This window comes from Symphalangus syndactylus, chromosome 19, assembly GCF_028878055.3.
Source record: "Symphalangus syndactylus isolate Jambi chromosome 19, NHGRI_mSymSyn1-v2.1_pri, whole genome shotgun sequence".
Lineage (NCBI taxonomy): Eukaryota > Metazoa > Chordata > Mammalia > Primates > Hylobatidae > Symphalangus > Symphalangus syndactylus.
Genome location: NC_072434.2, coordinates 88,878,085 through 88,894,477, shown reverse-complemented (window position 1 = coordinate 88,894,477; position 16,393 = coordinate 88,878,085). Strand labels below are relative to the sequence as shown.

Below are 16,393 nucleotides of genomic sequence, written 5' to 3'. Positions count from 1 at the left end.
GCAAATGGAAAGAAAAAAAAAAAGCAGGGGTTGCAATCCTAGTCTCTGATAAAACAGACTTTAAACCAGCAAAGATCAAAAAAGACAAAGAAGGGCATTACATAATGGCAAAGGGATCAATGCAACAAGAAGAGCTAACTATCCTAAATATATATGCACCCAATAAAGGAGCACCCAGATTCATAAAGCAAGTTCTTAGAGACCTACAAAGAGACTTAGACTCCCACACAATAATAGTGGGAGACTTAAACACCCCACTGTCAATACCAGACAGATCGACGAGACAGAAAATTAACAAGGATATCCAGGACTTGAACTCAGCTCTGGACCAAGCGGACCTAACAGACATCTACAGAACTCTCCACCCCAAATTGACAGAATATACATTCTTCTCAGCACCACATCACACTTATTTTAAAATCGACCACATAATTAATTAGAAGTAAAACACTCCTTAGCAAATGTAAAAGAATGGAAATCGTAACAGTCTCTCAGACCACAGTGCAATCAAATTAGAACTCAGGATTAAGAAACTTACTCAAAACTAACTATGCAACTACATGGAATCTGAACAACCTGCTCCTGAATGACTACTGGGTAAACAAATTAAGGCAGAAATAAATAAGTTCTTCGAAACCAATGAGAACAAAGACATAACGTACCAGAATCTCTGGGACAGAGCTAAAGCAGTGTTTAGAGGGAAATTTATAGCACTAAATTCCCACAGGAGAAAGCAGGAAAGGTCTAAAATTGATACCCTAACATCACAATTAAAAGAACTAGAGAAGCAAGAGCAAACAAATTCAAAAGCTAGCAGAAGATAAGAAATAGCTAAGATTGGAGCAGAACTGAAGGAGACAGAGACACAAAAAACCCTTCAAAAAATCAATGAATCCAGGAGCTGGTTTTTTGAAAAGATCAACAAAATAGACCACTAGTCAGCTTAATAAAGAAGAAAGGAGAGAAGAACCAAATAGACACAATAAAAAAAGATAAAGGGGATATCACCACTGATCCCACAGAAATACAAACTACCATCAGAGAATAAACACCTCTATGCAAACAAACTAGAAAATCTAGAAGAAATGGATAAATTCCTGGACACATACACCCTCCCAAGATGAAACCAGGAAGAAGTCGAATCCTTGAATAGACCAATAACAAGTTCTGAAATTGAGGCAGTAATTAATAGCCTACTAACCAAAAAAAGCCAAGGACCAGACAGATTCACAGCCGAATTCTACCGGAGGTACAAAGAGGAGCTGGTACCATTCCTTCTGAAACTATTCCAAACAACAGAAAAAGAAGGACTCCTCACTAATTCATTTTATGAGGCCAGCATCATCGTGACACCAAAACCTGGCAGAGACACAACAAAAAAAGAAAATTTCAGGCCAATATCCCTGATGAACATTGTTGCAAAAATCCTCAGTAAAATACTGACAAACAAAATCCAGCAGCACATCAAAAAGCTTATCCACTATGATCAAGTCGGCTTCATCTCTGGGATGCAAGGCTGGTTCAATATATGCAAATCAATAAATGTAATCCATCTCATAAACAGAACCAATGACAAAAACCATGTTTGTCTCAATAGATGCAGAAAAGGCCTTCAATAAAATTCAACACCCCTTCATGCTAAAAACTCTCAATAAACTAGGTATTGATGGAATGTGTCTCAAAATAATAAAAGCTATTTATGACAAACCCACAGCCAATATCATACTGAATAGGCAAAGGCTGGAAGCATTCCCTCTGAAAACCGGCACAAGACAAGTATGCCTTCTCTCACCACTCCTATTCAACATAGTATTGGAAGTTCTGGCTAGGGAAATCAGGCAAGAGAAAGAAATAAAGGGTATTCAGATAGGAAGAGAGGAAGTCAAATTGCCTCTGTTTGCAGATGACATGATTGTATATTTAGAAAACCCCATCGTCTGAACCCAAAATCTCCTTAAGCTGGTAAGCAACTTCAGCAAAGTCTCAAGATACAAAATCAATGTGCAAAAATCACAAGCATTCCTATACACCAATAACAGACAGAGAGCCAAATCATGAGTGAACTTCCAGTCACAGTTGCTACAAAGAGCATAAAATACCTAGGAATACAACTTACAAGGGATGTGAAGGACCTCTTCAAGGAGAACTACAAACCACTGCTCAAGGAAATAAGAGAGGACATAAACAAAAGGAAAAACATTCCAGGCTCATGGATAGGACGAATCAATATCGTGAAAATGGCCATACTGCCCAAAGTAATTTATAGATTCAATGCTATCCCCATCAAATTACATTAACTTTCTTCACAGAATTAGAAAAAACTACTTTAAATTTCATATGGAACCAAAAAAGAGCCCGTATAGCCAAGACAATCCTAAACAAAAAGAACAAAGCTAGAGGCATCATGCTACCTGACTTGAAACTATACTACAAGGCTACAGTAAGCAAAACAGCATGGTACTGGTACCAGAACAGATATATAGACCAATGGAACAGAACAGAGGCCTCAGAAATAACGCCACACATCTACAACAATCTGATCTTTGACAAACCTGACAAAAACAAGCAATGGGGAAAGGATTCCCTATTTAATAAATGGTGTTGGAAAAATTGGCTAGCCATATGCAGAAAGCTGAAACTGGATCCCTTCCTTACACGTTATACAAAAATTAAGATGGATTAGAGACTTAAACTTAAGACCTAACACCACAAAAACCCTAGAAGAAAACCTAGGCAATACCATTCAGGACATAGTCATGGGCAAAGACTTCATGACTAAGACACCAAAAGCAATGGCAACAATAGCCAAAATTGACAAATGAGATCTAATTAAACTAAAGAGCTTCTGCACAGCAAAAGAAACTATCATCAGAGTGAAAAGGCAACCTACAGAATGGGAGAAAATTTTTGCAATCTATCCATCTGACAAAGGGCTAATATCCAGAATCTATAAAAACTTAAACAAATTTACAAGAAAAAATAACCCTATCAAAAAGTGGGTGAAGGATATAAACAGACGCTTCTCAAAAGAAGACACTTATGCAGCCAACAAACATATGGAAAAAAGCTCATCATCACTGGTCATTAGAGAAATGCAAATCAAAACCACAACGACATACCGTCTCACGTCAGTTAGAATGGCGATCTTTAAAAAGTCAGGAAACAACAGATGCTGGAGAGGTCGTGGAGAAATAGGAATGCTTTTACACTGTTGGTGGCAGTGTAAATTAGTCCACTCATTGTGGAAGACACTGTGGCAACTGCTCAAGGATCTAGAACTAGAAATGCCATTTGACTGAGCAATCCCATTACTGGGTGTATACCCAAAGGATTATAAATCATTCTACTATAAAGACACATGCACACCTATGTTTATTGCAGCACTGTTCACAATAGCAAATACTTGGAACCCAAATGCCTATCAATGATAGGCTGGCTACCAACCCAAATGCCCATCAGTGATAGACTGGATAAAGAAAATGTGGCACATATACACCATGGAACACTATGCAGTCATGAAAAAGGATGAGTTCATGTCCTTTGCAGGGACATGGATAAAGCTGGAAACCATCATTCTCAGCAAACTAACACAGGAACAGAAAACCAAATACCACATGTTCTCATTCATAAGTGGGAGTTGAACAATGAGAACACATCAACACAGGGAGGGGAACATCACACACCGAGGCCTGTCAGGGGTTGGGAGGGTAGGGGAGGGATAACATTAGAAGAAATACCTAATGTAGATGACAGGTTGATGGGTGCAGCCAACCACCATGGCACATGTATACCTATGTAACAAACCCGCATGTTCTGCACATGTATCCCAGAACTTAAAGTATAATAAACAAATAAAAAATAAAACAGAAATAAGGAAATGACAAGAAAAAAATTCACAGAAGAATATGGCCAATAAATTTATGAAACTAGATAAAACATCTAATTATAAAAGATATGTGCAATAAAATAACATTTTTCTTCTATATAACCAGTAACTGTTAAATAGATTATATGAAAATGATACATTTTCAATACTTTTGGGGGAGTTTAGACTGTGACAAACTTTGCTGGTGGGTAAGTGAGTAAGATTTATCAACTTTTTAAATATTTGTAATCTCTGATTCAGGAATTCTATATCCAGTAATTTATATTACAGAAACACTTGTATCAGTGTGTGTACATATGCATATTTTCTGCAGCATTATTTGTAATGGAAAAAGAACCGAAGCCTAATATCTGTCTAAATATCTATCTACACCCCTATTAATTAGACAGTAGTGTGCATAGACAGTGGAACAATACACAGCAGTTAAAATGGCATTAGTTTTATATCTATTATATGTTTTGTTTTGAAAACATGCCCATTATATTTAGTATTTGCTTGTCTGAAAGTCTGGACAAACTCACAGGAGCTTTTCTTTTTTTTTTTTTATTTTGAGACAGGATCTTGCTCTGTTGTCCAGGCTGGGGAGTTCAGTGAGGTGAACATGGCTCACTGCAGCCTTGACCTCCTGGGCTCAAGTGATCCTCCTGCCTCAGTCTTCTGAGTAGCTGGGACCACAGGCGCGTACGACCATGCCCAGCTAATTTTTAAGTTTTTAGTAGGGATGAGGTCTCACCATGTTGCACAGGCTGGACTCGAACTCCTGGGCTCAAGTGATCCTCCCACCTTGGCCTTCCAAAGTGCTGGCATTAGAAGCGTGAGCCACCATGCCTGGCCTCACAGGAGTTTCTTAATAGTTGGTTATTTGGGAAATGAGAATGGTGAGAGATGAAGGCCTTTAACTTCGTACTTCATACGCTTATGAATTGTTTGAGCGTGTTATATTTCATTGTTTCTGAATGACCTTCAGTACAACATTCAAACTAGGTATCTGACCTCCTCTAAAATCTATCCCCAATGTATCATTCTAACCTTGTCTTCTTATCACTGTGGCTCATGGTTGTTTAAAAAACACATATGATCCTGTTTCATATGTGCTTTATAACACAAAACCTCCCTCTACAGGTTTCAGAGGGAACATGGCCCTATCAACACCTTGATATTCCACTTCTAGCCTCCAGAACTGTGAAGTAATACATTTATGTTGTTTTAAGTCATCCAGTTTGTGGTACTTTTTTATGGTAGCCCCAGGAAACGTAACACAATACCACAGCACCTCCTACACCCTACGACGTATATACAAATTGCTTAGTTAGAATCTACTGATTGACCAAAATGAAACTCCCCTCTCCCCCGCAAAAAGAAATTGAGTTTGCCCTTTTGCTATGTGAGATCATAGTTAACATTACTTGAATTTAAAGTCAATTCATTTGTAGGTGATAAGAAGTGCACCTTTGGCTGTCCAAAACACCACATATTGGTACATTAAAAAGTGTTACATCATTATAGGGAAGATAGCTATAGTGAAATCTAAAATAATGTTAGTAGACTGAGAACGCCTTACCTATTAAAACTTCATGAATAATGCTGTCATTTGATAGCATTGATAGATTTCCATGTCCTGCAGGTGTCTGTAAAATCCCAGTAAAGGTGAAATTATGGTAACAATAGTAGATACTATGCTTGTTCCATAGCAGTAATCCTGGCAGTGCTGAAAATGTAAAATGTGGCATGATAACACTGTCAATAGGGGCATCTAATGTAAAGTCTTGGGAAACCCACTGTTTTGTATCTTCATTATATATCACTAAGAAAATCTTTTTGGTGACGGTACATATAGTGCAATAATTTAAAAACACAGCAATCTCCAGAGGGTGTCCTGTATACTCAACCCTGCCTATAGTCAGAGTAGCAGTTACTGATAGATTTAGGATGTTTTTCAGTTCTGTGGTAGTTACTAATCTGGCAAATTCAAGACGAATGTATCCGAGGTAAATTTCATTTTCTGTCCAGGCTGCAAAGTTGCTTCTTTCTCCTTTAGCCTGCGACAAAATGAAAAATGATGAGAAAAATCTTCGATTTTAGAGATGGGCCTAACAATTTCTCTTTTTTAAATTTAAATTTTATTTTTTATTTTTTTTAATTTTATTTCAATAGGTTTTTGGGGAACAGGTGGTATTATATGAATAAGCTCTTTGGTGGTGATTTCTGAGATTCTGGTGCACCCATCACCTGAGCAGTGTACACTGTACCCAGTGTATAGTCTTTTATCCCTCAGCCCGCTCCCATCCTGCCCCCCACCCCCGCCCAAGTCTCCAAAGTCCATTGTGTCATTCTTACGCCTTTGTGTCCTCATAGCTTAGCTACCAAGGTCTAACAACTTCCATCTTCTAATTTGCTACATTTAAAAGATAGAGACCAGGTGTGGTGGTTTCATGCCTATAATCCCTGCACTTTGGGAGGCTGAGGCAGGAGAATCACTTGAAGTCAGAGGTTTGAGACCAGCCTGGGCAACACGATGAGACCCCATTTCTACAAAAGTTAAAAACTAGTTAGTGTGTGTCTGTAGTCTCAGCTATTTGGGAGGCTGAGGTGGAAGGATCACTTGAGCCCAGGAGTTCAACGATGCAGTGAGCCATGATCATGCCACTGCACTCCAGCCTGGGTGACAGAGCGAGACCCTGTCTCTAAAAAAAAAAATAAATAAAAATTAAAGGTAGTAAATACTAAGGTTTGATTTGTTTCAATATATTTTTGAATAATACTTCAGGCATAGAAATATATTAAATAGAAATTGATCATATTACATATAACCATAAAAATAAATTATCCCAATTATTTGTTTATAAATTGTTTCTATCGGTAGGAATAATAAATTTTAATTCTTTTTAAATCTTTTAAGCACATCAGCCTTCTGTTTATGTATTTATCACTCTGGCCTGGAGTGCCCCTTTGACCTTGATGTTTACTAAGGTCAATATATAAAGTCTCTTCAAATATTAACTCATTTTCGGAATTCTAGATTCCTTGGTTACCAGATAAAGAGAAGAGAAACTTAAAACCTTAGACGAATGAATTCTACCCTTTTATGGATATAGGCTGCTAGATGGGAAGGGTATTCAAAAACTGCTGTGCCTGAAACTCAGTGGGCCTAATTTCATCAAGGAGTCCAAGGCCTCCCTCCTCCTCTGCCTCCTCTCCCCACTGTTTCTAATTTTTTGGGATTTTTACTTAAAATGTAATTTCTATGTACATGACAATCAAAAGGAATCTTTTGAAAACATCTTGTTGTCCTCATTTTACTTAATGTACAAATATTTAGTGTATACTGAAACAGGAGGTAGGCAGATATCAAACTGGTAACCAAAGAAAGACACAATTTGGGATAAAAGGTCATTTTGCTAAATGTGGATTCACGTTAAAGTATAGAACTTATGTTGCTGGAAACAATTCTTAAAGAAGAAATAGATTAGAAACAAAATGGTGAGCTACAGAAGAAACCCACAGCCATTCTCACTCTTGTCAGAGAGATGGGAAGAGGAACACATCATAAACATGATAGATGAGAATTCCAAGGATTCCCAGCCAAGAAGTGAGTTTTCACTCTCACTCACAAACCCTTTCCCACGTAACTCCACTTAACGCTTCGGCATAATCATGCAGGTGAGGTGAGAGAGCCTTTGAAGCATTCAAGGTCTCTTCAAAATGTAAGGTAGTAAGTCTCTGAAGGCAGGAAAGGGGCATCAAGCTGGACAAGTTGAGAGAAACCCATCCACACGCTGGATTCTCAGCTCCGTGACTAGGAGTGGGGTAAGGGAGTGGAGAGGAACTCTCCTTGAGCCATGCGTGGCCTCCACCCAGAGTGTAAAGCAGCCTCCCTGACAGAATTGGGACAGGGAAATAGGAGACAGAAGGAGAGGGAGAGGGAGGAGAGGGGAGGAAGAGAGGAAGATGCACCAAAATTCAGAGTCAGATGAGAAAGTAAAGATGATCACCCAATGATCAAAAAGCTAGAAGCTAGGTTGTAAAGCAGAGATAGCTCTCCCAAGGATTTCGAAGGGTGGTGGCACCACTGTAAAGTATTAAGAGGTCTCTGGAATGTTGTCAATGCTAAGGTACCCAAAATGTCTAAAGAGAAAATAACTATAATAAAAATGCTGAAGGTTCTAGTGGAAAAGATGGGCAACATAGTGAAGAGATGAGGAATTTCAGCCAAGATATAGAAATGATAAAAAAGTAACAAAATGGAAATGCTAGAAATAAAACAAAAATCAAGAATAAAGAAATAATTGGAGGAGTTTGAGACCAGCCTGGCCAACATGGCAAAACCCTGTCTCTACTAAAAATACAAAAATTAGCCATTAGCCGGGCATGGTGGCACGTGCCTGTAGTCCCAGCTACTCATGAGGCTGAGGCAGGAGAATCACTTGAATCTGGGAGGCGGAGGTTGCAGTGAGCTGAGATCGCACCACTGCACTTCCAGCCTGGGCAACAAGAGTAAAACTCCATCAAAAAAAAAAAAAAAAAAGAGAGAGAAATAATTGGGCGTGGGCATGGTGGCTCGTGCCTGTAATCTCAGCACTTTGGGAAGCCAAGGTGGGAGGATTGCTTGACGCCAACAGTTTGAGGCAGCAGTGAGTTTTGATTGTGGCATTGCACTCCAGCCTGGGTGGCAGAGTGAGACCCTGTCTTAAAAAAACTCAGATGCACTTACCAAGAAGCTGGAAAAAGCAGAGGAAAAAAGCAGTGAACATACAAGTGTCTACAAACTGAAATACAAAGGAAAAAACACTGAAAAAATAATGAACAGGTCATCTGAGATCTATGAGGCAACATTAAAAGGTCTCATACAGGTGTTTTTGGAATCCTAGTAGGAAAGGAAGAAGAGAATGAGGTTGAAGAAACATTTGAAGAGATAATAGCCATGGACATTCCAAGATTAATGAAAGACATAAACTCAGAAATCCAAGAAACTCAATTGAACCTCAAGTAGGAGAAATACAAAGGAAATAACATCTAGGCACATAGTAAAACTGCTGAAAACCAGAAAGAAATTTTCCAAGAACCTGGGAGATTTCATATATACATATATATGAATATTTCAAATAAAATTATATATACATATATATAAATAAATATATAAAAGAATAAAATGCTTAGGAATAAATTTGACCAAGGAGGTAAAAAATCTGCACACTGGAAACTATAAGATATTAATGAAGAAAACTGAAGAAACACATATAAATGGAAAGATATCTCATATTCTTAAATTGGAATAATTACTATTGTTAAAATGTCCATACTAATACCACCTTCTATAGACTCTGATTAACAGAGTCAGTGTAATCTCTATCAAAATTCCAAGGGAATTTTTCATAGAAATAGAAAAAACAATCCTAAAATTCATATGGAACCATGAAAGACCCTGAGGAGCCAAAGCAATCTTGAAGAAGAACAAAATTTAAAGCATCATAGTTCCTCATTTCAAACTACATTACAAAGCTATAGCAATCTAAACAGTGTAGAACTTGCTGAAAAATAGACACATAAGCCAACAGAACAGAATAGAGAACCCAGAAGTAAACCCATGCATATATGGCCAACTAATCTTTCTTAATAATGCAAAGAACACAATCCAGATAGAAGAGTCTCTTCAATAAGTGGTGTGGAGAAAACAGGATATCCACATGCAAAAAAAAATTCTTCTATGCTATAATTAATAAAATTGCTTTCTTACTTTCTCTTTTGTATAGCTAGCTTGTTGTTAGAAATGCAACTGATTTTTGTATGTTGATTTTGTAACCTGCAACTTTACTAAATTTATTTGTTAGTTCTAACAGTTTGGGGAAAAAAAGAGAGAGAAAGAAAAGGAAAAAAGAAGGTATAAAAATTGAAATTGTAGTAGTTATTAAAATTAACTCAAAATGGATTAAAAACTTAATGTAATATCTGAAACTCTCAAATTCCTAGAAGAAAACACAATAAACCACCTTGACATTGGTCGATATGGTCTGGATCTGTGTCCCCTCCCAAATTTCATGTTGCATATTATAACTTCTTCCAGTGTTTTACTTTTAGTCCACCTATCCCCTTATATTTAAAGTGGGCTTCTAAATAAAAATGTATAATTTGGTCTTTAAAAAAAAATCCAATCTGACAGTCTCTGCCTTTTAATTAGTGGTTTTAGACCATTTAGATTTAATCTAATTATTGTTGTGTTTAGATTGAGTTATACATTTTATTTATTTATTGTATCCTCAGGGTTTTGTTCCTCTATTTCCCTTTTCTGCCTTCTTTTGGATTTTATAATTTTTTTTTGTATTTCATTTTAGTTCATTGAATTTTTTACTCTGTCTTGTATAAATTTTTTTAGTGCTTGCTATCAGGGTTACAATACATTTATTAAATTTATATATATATATATACATATATATATATATATATATTAGAGAAAGTGTCTCATTCTGTCACCCAAGCTAGAGTGTAATGGTGTGATCACAGCTCACTGCAGCCTTGAACTCCTGGGCTCAAGCAACCTTCCCACTTCAGCATTCCAAGTAGCTGGGACTACAGGTGTAGGCCACCTCACCTGACTAACTTTTTAAATTTTTTATTTGTAGAGAACAGTATTTTGCTTCATTGCCCAGGCTGGTCTCAAACTCCTGGCTTTTAGCAATCCTCCTGCCTTGGCCTCCCAAACTGCTGAGATTACAGATGTGAACTATTCTACTCAGCCTTATCAGTGTTTTGTAGTCTTCCTTGCAGAGATCTTTCACATCCTTGGTTAAATTTATTCCCAGTTTTTTTGGTAGGTATTGTAAATAGGATTGCCTTCTTGATTTATTTTTCAGCTATTTCATTATTAGCATATAGAAATGCTGCTGATTTTTGTATGCTGATTTTATATCCTGCAACTTTACTGAATTTGTTTATCATTTCCAAGATTTTTTTTGTGGAGTCTTTAGGTTTTTCTAAATATAAGATCATATTATCTGCAAAAAGGGACAGTTTGAATTCCTGTTTTCCAATTTAAATGCCTTTTATTTCTTTCTCTTTACTGATTATTCTGGCTAGAACCTCCAGTACTAAGTTGAATACGAGTGGTGAGGGTGGGAATCCTTGTCTTGTTTCAGTTCTTACAGGAAAAGCTTTAAACTTTAAACTTATGTACTCAGTATGATGTTTAGCTGTGGGTTTATTATATATGGCTTTTATAATTTTGAGATATGTTCCTTCTATGCCTAATTTGATTTTTTTGGGGAGGGGGGATGGAGTCTTGCTATGTCACCAGGCTGGAGTCAGTGGTACAATCTTGGCTCACTGTAACCTCTGCCTCCCGGGTTCAAGCAATTCTCCTGCCTCAGCCTCCCAAGTAGCTGGGACTACAGGCATGCGCCACCACGTCCAGCTGATTTTTGTATTTTTGGTAGAGATGGGGTTACACCATATTAGCCAGGCTGGTCTCGAACTCCTGACCTCATGATCTGCCCGCCTCGGCCTCCCAATGTGCTGGGATTACAGGTGTGGGCCACTGTGCCTGGCCAGTTTGTTGAATTGTTATCATGAAGGGATGTTGAATTGTTATCATGAAGGGATGTTGAATTTATCACATGCTTTTTCTGTATCTATTGAGATGATCATATGATGTTTGTCCTTCATTCTGTGGATGTGATGTAACACACTTATTGATTTGTGTATGTCAAATTATCCTTACATTGTTGGTATAAATCTCATGGTGTGTTCTGGTTTTGATGTGCTATTTCATTCAGTTTGCTATAATTTTTTTTGAGGGCTTTTGTGTTTTATGTGCATCAGGAATATTGGCCTGTAAGTTTTCTTTTTTTGTGTTGTGTTCTTCTCTGGTTTTGGTATCAGGGTAAGGGTGGTCTTGTAGAATGAGTTAGGGATAATTCCTTCCTCTTCAATTTTACAACTTAATAGTAAAAAAAAAAATCCCACTTAAAAGTGGGCAAAGGTCATGAATAGATATTTCTCAAAAGATATACAAATGGCTAACAGGTATGTGAAAAAACAGTTAACATCACTAATCATCAGGGAAATGTAAATCAAAACCACAATGAGATATCATTTTACCCTGTTAAATGGCTATTATTGTTATTTTTTATTTTCTAAATTTTATTTTATTTTTAGAGATGGGGTCTCACCATGTTGCCCAGGCTGGTCTCTAACGCCTAGGCTCAAGTAATCATCCCACCTTGGCCTCCCAAAGTGCTGCAACTACAGGTGTGAGCCATCCTGCCCAGCTTGGCAATTATTAAAATGACAAAAAATAAATAAATAACAGATGCTGGCAAGGAGGCAGAGAAAAGGAAACTCATATACCCTGTTGGTGGGAATGTAAATTAGTACAACTGCTATGAAAAACAGTATGGAGGTTTCTCAAAAAACTAAATATATAACTACCATACAATCCAGCATTCCCACTACTGGGTATTTATCAAAAGGAAAAGAAATCAGTATATCAAAGGGACACCTGTACTTACATGTTTATTGCAACACTATTCACAATAGCAAAGACATGGAATCAACATAAGTGTACATCAATGGATGAATGGATAAAGAAAATGGGGTATATATACCCAATGGAATACCATTTGGCCATAAAAATAACAAAATCATGTCGTTTGCAGCAATATGGATGGAACTGGAGGTCATTATTGTAAAGTGAAATAAGCCAGGCACAGAAAGACAAATACTACATGTTCTCACTCATATGTGGAAGGTAAAAACCATGATCTCATGAAAACAGAATGGAATGATAGATATTATAGTCTGGGAAGGAGAGGGGTGCATGGGAGGGAGTACAAAGAGAGGCTGGTTAATGGGTACAAATATACAGTTAAATAGAAGAATAAGTTCTAATGTTTTATATCTAACTGACATATAGTTCGATAGAAGAAATAAGTTCTAGTGTTTCTAGTCTGTCTATAGTCAGACCAGGGTATCTACACGTAGCAACTATATATATATATACATATGTGTGTGTGCATGCATGTGTGTGTGTGTGTGTGTGTGTGTATATATATATATATATATTTTTTTTTTTTTTTTGAGACAGGGTCTTGCTCTGTCGCCCAGGCTGGAGTGCAGTGGCGCGATCTCGGCTCACTGCAAGCTCTGCCTCCCGGGTTAAAGTCATTCTCCTGCCTCAGCCTCCCGAGTAGCTGGGACTACAGGCACCCACCACTGTGCCCAGCTAATTTTTTGTATTTTTAGTAGAGACGGGGTTTCACCATGGTCTCCATCTCCTGACATTGTGATCTGCCCGCCTTGGCCTTCCAAAGTGCTGGGATTACAGGTGTGAGCCACCGCGCCCGGCCAGCAAGAATATTTTTAACATTTCAAAGTAACTAGGAGAGAGCAAATGATACCAACACATGGACACAGTAAACACTGAAGGAGATGGATACCGCAAAGACCCTGACTTGATCATTACACTTTCTATGCATGTAACAAAAACTCATTATTCATTTTGGAGAGCTCATATAATCTTTGTTTGGGGAAAATAATTTTTGGGTCTTTTGCCCATATCAAGGTAAAACAAAGCCCTCATGACTGAACTACATAATAACATACAAGATTAATTTTATTTTTAGTTGTCGGAGGTGTATCTCTACTGTAAGGAGGTCTCTGAGAAGTTGAGTTAGAGCTGCAACCGGGCAAAAAGCTGCATAGTGAGTCTCTGTTTATCACTGAGTAAATGGTATAGTAAATACATTTGTAAAATATAAATATATTTATAAAATATAAAATATCTTTTACTAACCTTGAATAAATAATTGACCCAACACCATTTTCTTGATGAAATGCCAGTAATTCCACCATCAGCAAGATTTGTAATTCTTCCCAGTCTTATAAATCCACGAAAACTTTTTATGTAAAGAACACCATTTATAAGAAAAACTATTCCATCCCGCGATAAGATCACATCAGCCACACTCCGTCTTTCATCATCACTCAGAATGTCTGGAGGCACTCTGATTCTGGTCCAAGATTTGAATGAATCAGTTGTTTGAAAGGTCTCCATATCAGTTACCAAAACAGCAGATGCAACTACACAAGCATCCCAGGAAGCCATTAATTGACTACCACGTGGTGAGGAGATTGGTAAATAACCAGGAATTTCAGGTATGGTCAACAAAGGGAAAGTCAACAGAATAAGACAATCTGCAATAAAGCAGTCTTGAAAAGTAACTTGGTTTCCTCTAATCTCCTTTAGTGCATCATCTTTTGTCATTGGTACTACAATACGCCAGGTCCTAAGAAGAGAAAGAAAAGAGAATAAAATGATCTCTCCCTCCTCTGATCCATCTTGTACAGTTGATATTTATCATCTTTAAAACATTTTAAATTTTTATCAATACAAATCTGGATAAGACAAATAATATTAAAATGCAACCACTGCCACATTGCTTTTGCCATTCTTCACTCTGGTCCCAAAGGAAAACAATCTTGACTCTTGCAGCTGTTTCTGTCTCTTGTATTCTCAAGTAAGATTCCTTTTTTTTTGGAGACGGAGTGTCTCTCTGTCGCCCAGGCTGGAGTGCAGTGGTGTGATCTGGGCTCACTGCAAGCTGCGCCTCTCGGGTTCATGCCGTTCTCCTGCCTCAACCTCCCGAGTAGCTGGGATTACAGGCACTCACCACCATGCCTGGCTAATTCTTTGTATTTTTAGTAGAGATGGGGTTTCACTGTGTTAGCCAGGATGGTCTCAATCTCCTGACCTCGTGATCCGCCCACGTCGGCCTCCCAAAGTGCTGGGATTACAGGCGTGAGCCACCGCGCCTGGCCTCAAGTAAAGATTCTTATATGCTCTTTCTTAATACATAATTTTTATACATTATCTATTACCTTCTTTTTTCTCTTTTATTCCTGCTGCTTGTGGAGCAGGGCTAACTCCTAGGCAGTGTACCCAGAGCCAACCCTATTGCCTTCTTATATGGCAGATGAAGATGTATCTCTCATGTACCATACCTACTTATACATCTTCTCTCCATCTCTCAAATTCATTATATTAACTTTTCAGTTAAATGAATAGAGTGTTTATATTGTTTAGATTTACTGTGTGAATATTGCTTACTATTGAACCAGTTCTGCTATGAGTATGTTTTCTTCTCTCTACATACATACATATACATAAATTTTCCTGGAGTTAATACTTGTTTTGTTTAAAATTTTTGGTTAGTTTTCCAATAGGTAGTTAAAATAGCATTTTATAATATTTTGCATGTGATAAATGCAGAGATAATCCAGTACTTGTTTCCTGGGGTTTCCCTTCATTACTCTCTCTCTTAGCTGCCATTTACAGGATCTCACGCTTTGATCTTCTCTGTTATGCTAAAGCACATTCTTTAGCACCTTCCTGTGAAAGGATGTATAAACATACATTTTTTGAGACCCTGAATATCTGAAAAGAGCTTTATTTTACACACCTGATGAATAACAGGGAGAGGGCATTTTCTCCAGTCCTTTGATAATCAGAATCACTAATAAGAAAGTGAGGTGATAGATTGATTTTTATTATTTAAATTGTCCTTCTGTAAGTTTTTGGGATCTTTCTTTTTTCTTGCTAATCTAAAATTTGACAGGGCAGAGTCTATCTTTTGAAGTGGGAACATGGAGTAATCTATAAAAGCAAACACTCTGACATCTCTTAGAAGTACTGAACATTTCTGAGCAGAGTTTCTCAGCTGGACAATCCAAATGACAGCAGCCTGAAAGATGTTCAGTCAGCACTGCTTGAGTCACTCCTTTTCTTAATGAATACATACTTGGGTTGGTGATGATGACATTGTGCCCACTCAGCAGGACCCAGGTAAAGGGGACCTCAAGTTAGGGCAGTTGTAGAACTGTCACCAAACCTCTTATGCCTTAAACCATGCCAAAAAGAAACTCAGTGTAATTTCCACTTTTTGCAAGCCACATCACCGGCTCTAACATTGGTTCCAATTACAGTTTCTTAAATCACAGTGTCATTTTGCTACATTGTCCACTGGTTATATAATAACCTCACATATGCGGTCACCTTGTAACTAGATATTTATGACTGTTTTGTTTGAATGGACAATTGATTATCTACAGGGATAAATAGGATGGGACAGGGCAAACTGCTCTTTTTTCAATTTTCCTTATCAATCATTTTGTTTCAAATTTTAATTTTTAAAATTGTGACTATACACTTTTCAGAAATTTTTTGGCTTTCCACTGTATAGCATCCTAGTATATATATTCTCTTATTTTTGTGAAGAAGCTATTCATATTAGTAAGAGCTCTCCAGAGAATAGAATAGGATATATAGAAATATATAGAGATTTATTATGAGTGGTTGCCTTTCACATGATTATGGAAGCTGAGAAGTCCCATGATTTGCTGTCTACTAGATTGGAGGCCCAGTAAAGCCAGTGGTGTAGTTCCAGTCCAAGTCCAAAGGTGTGAGAACCAGGAGAACCAACAGAGTGAGTCTCAGTCTCAGTCCAGAGACCCCAAAAC

At 37.5% G+C, this 16,393-nt stretch overlaps 1 protein-coding gene across 10 annotated transcripts in view; it reads right to left on the bottom strand.

Annotated features, from left to right (window-relative positions):
• CATSPERE (catsper channel auxiliary subunit epsilon) overlaps nt 1-16,393 on the bottom strand; it is a 170,328-nt gene that overhangs the window by 70,272 nt on the left and 83,663 nt on the right. For all 10 annotated transcript variants that reach the window (XM_055233566.1, XM_055233562.1, XM_055233560.2 and 7 more), the window contains 2 exons: nt 13,671-14,163; nt 5,448-5,925 (listed from right to left, as the gene is read on the bottom strand). In XM_055233566.1, coding sequence (XP_055089541.1) covers nt 5,448-5,925; nt 13,671-14,163 — 971 coding nt within the window. The remainder of the gene's footprint in view (nt 1-5,447; nt 5,926-13,670; nt 14,164-16,393) is intronic.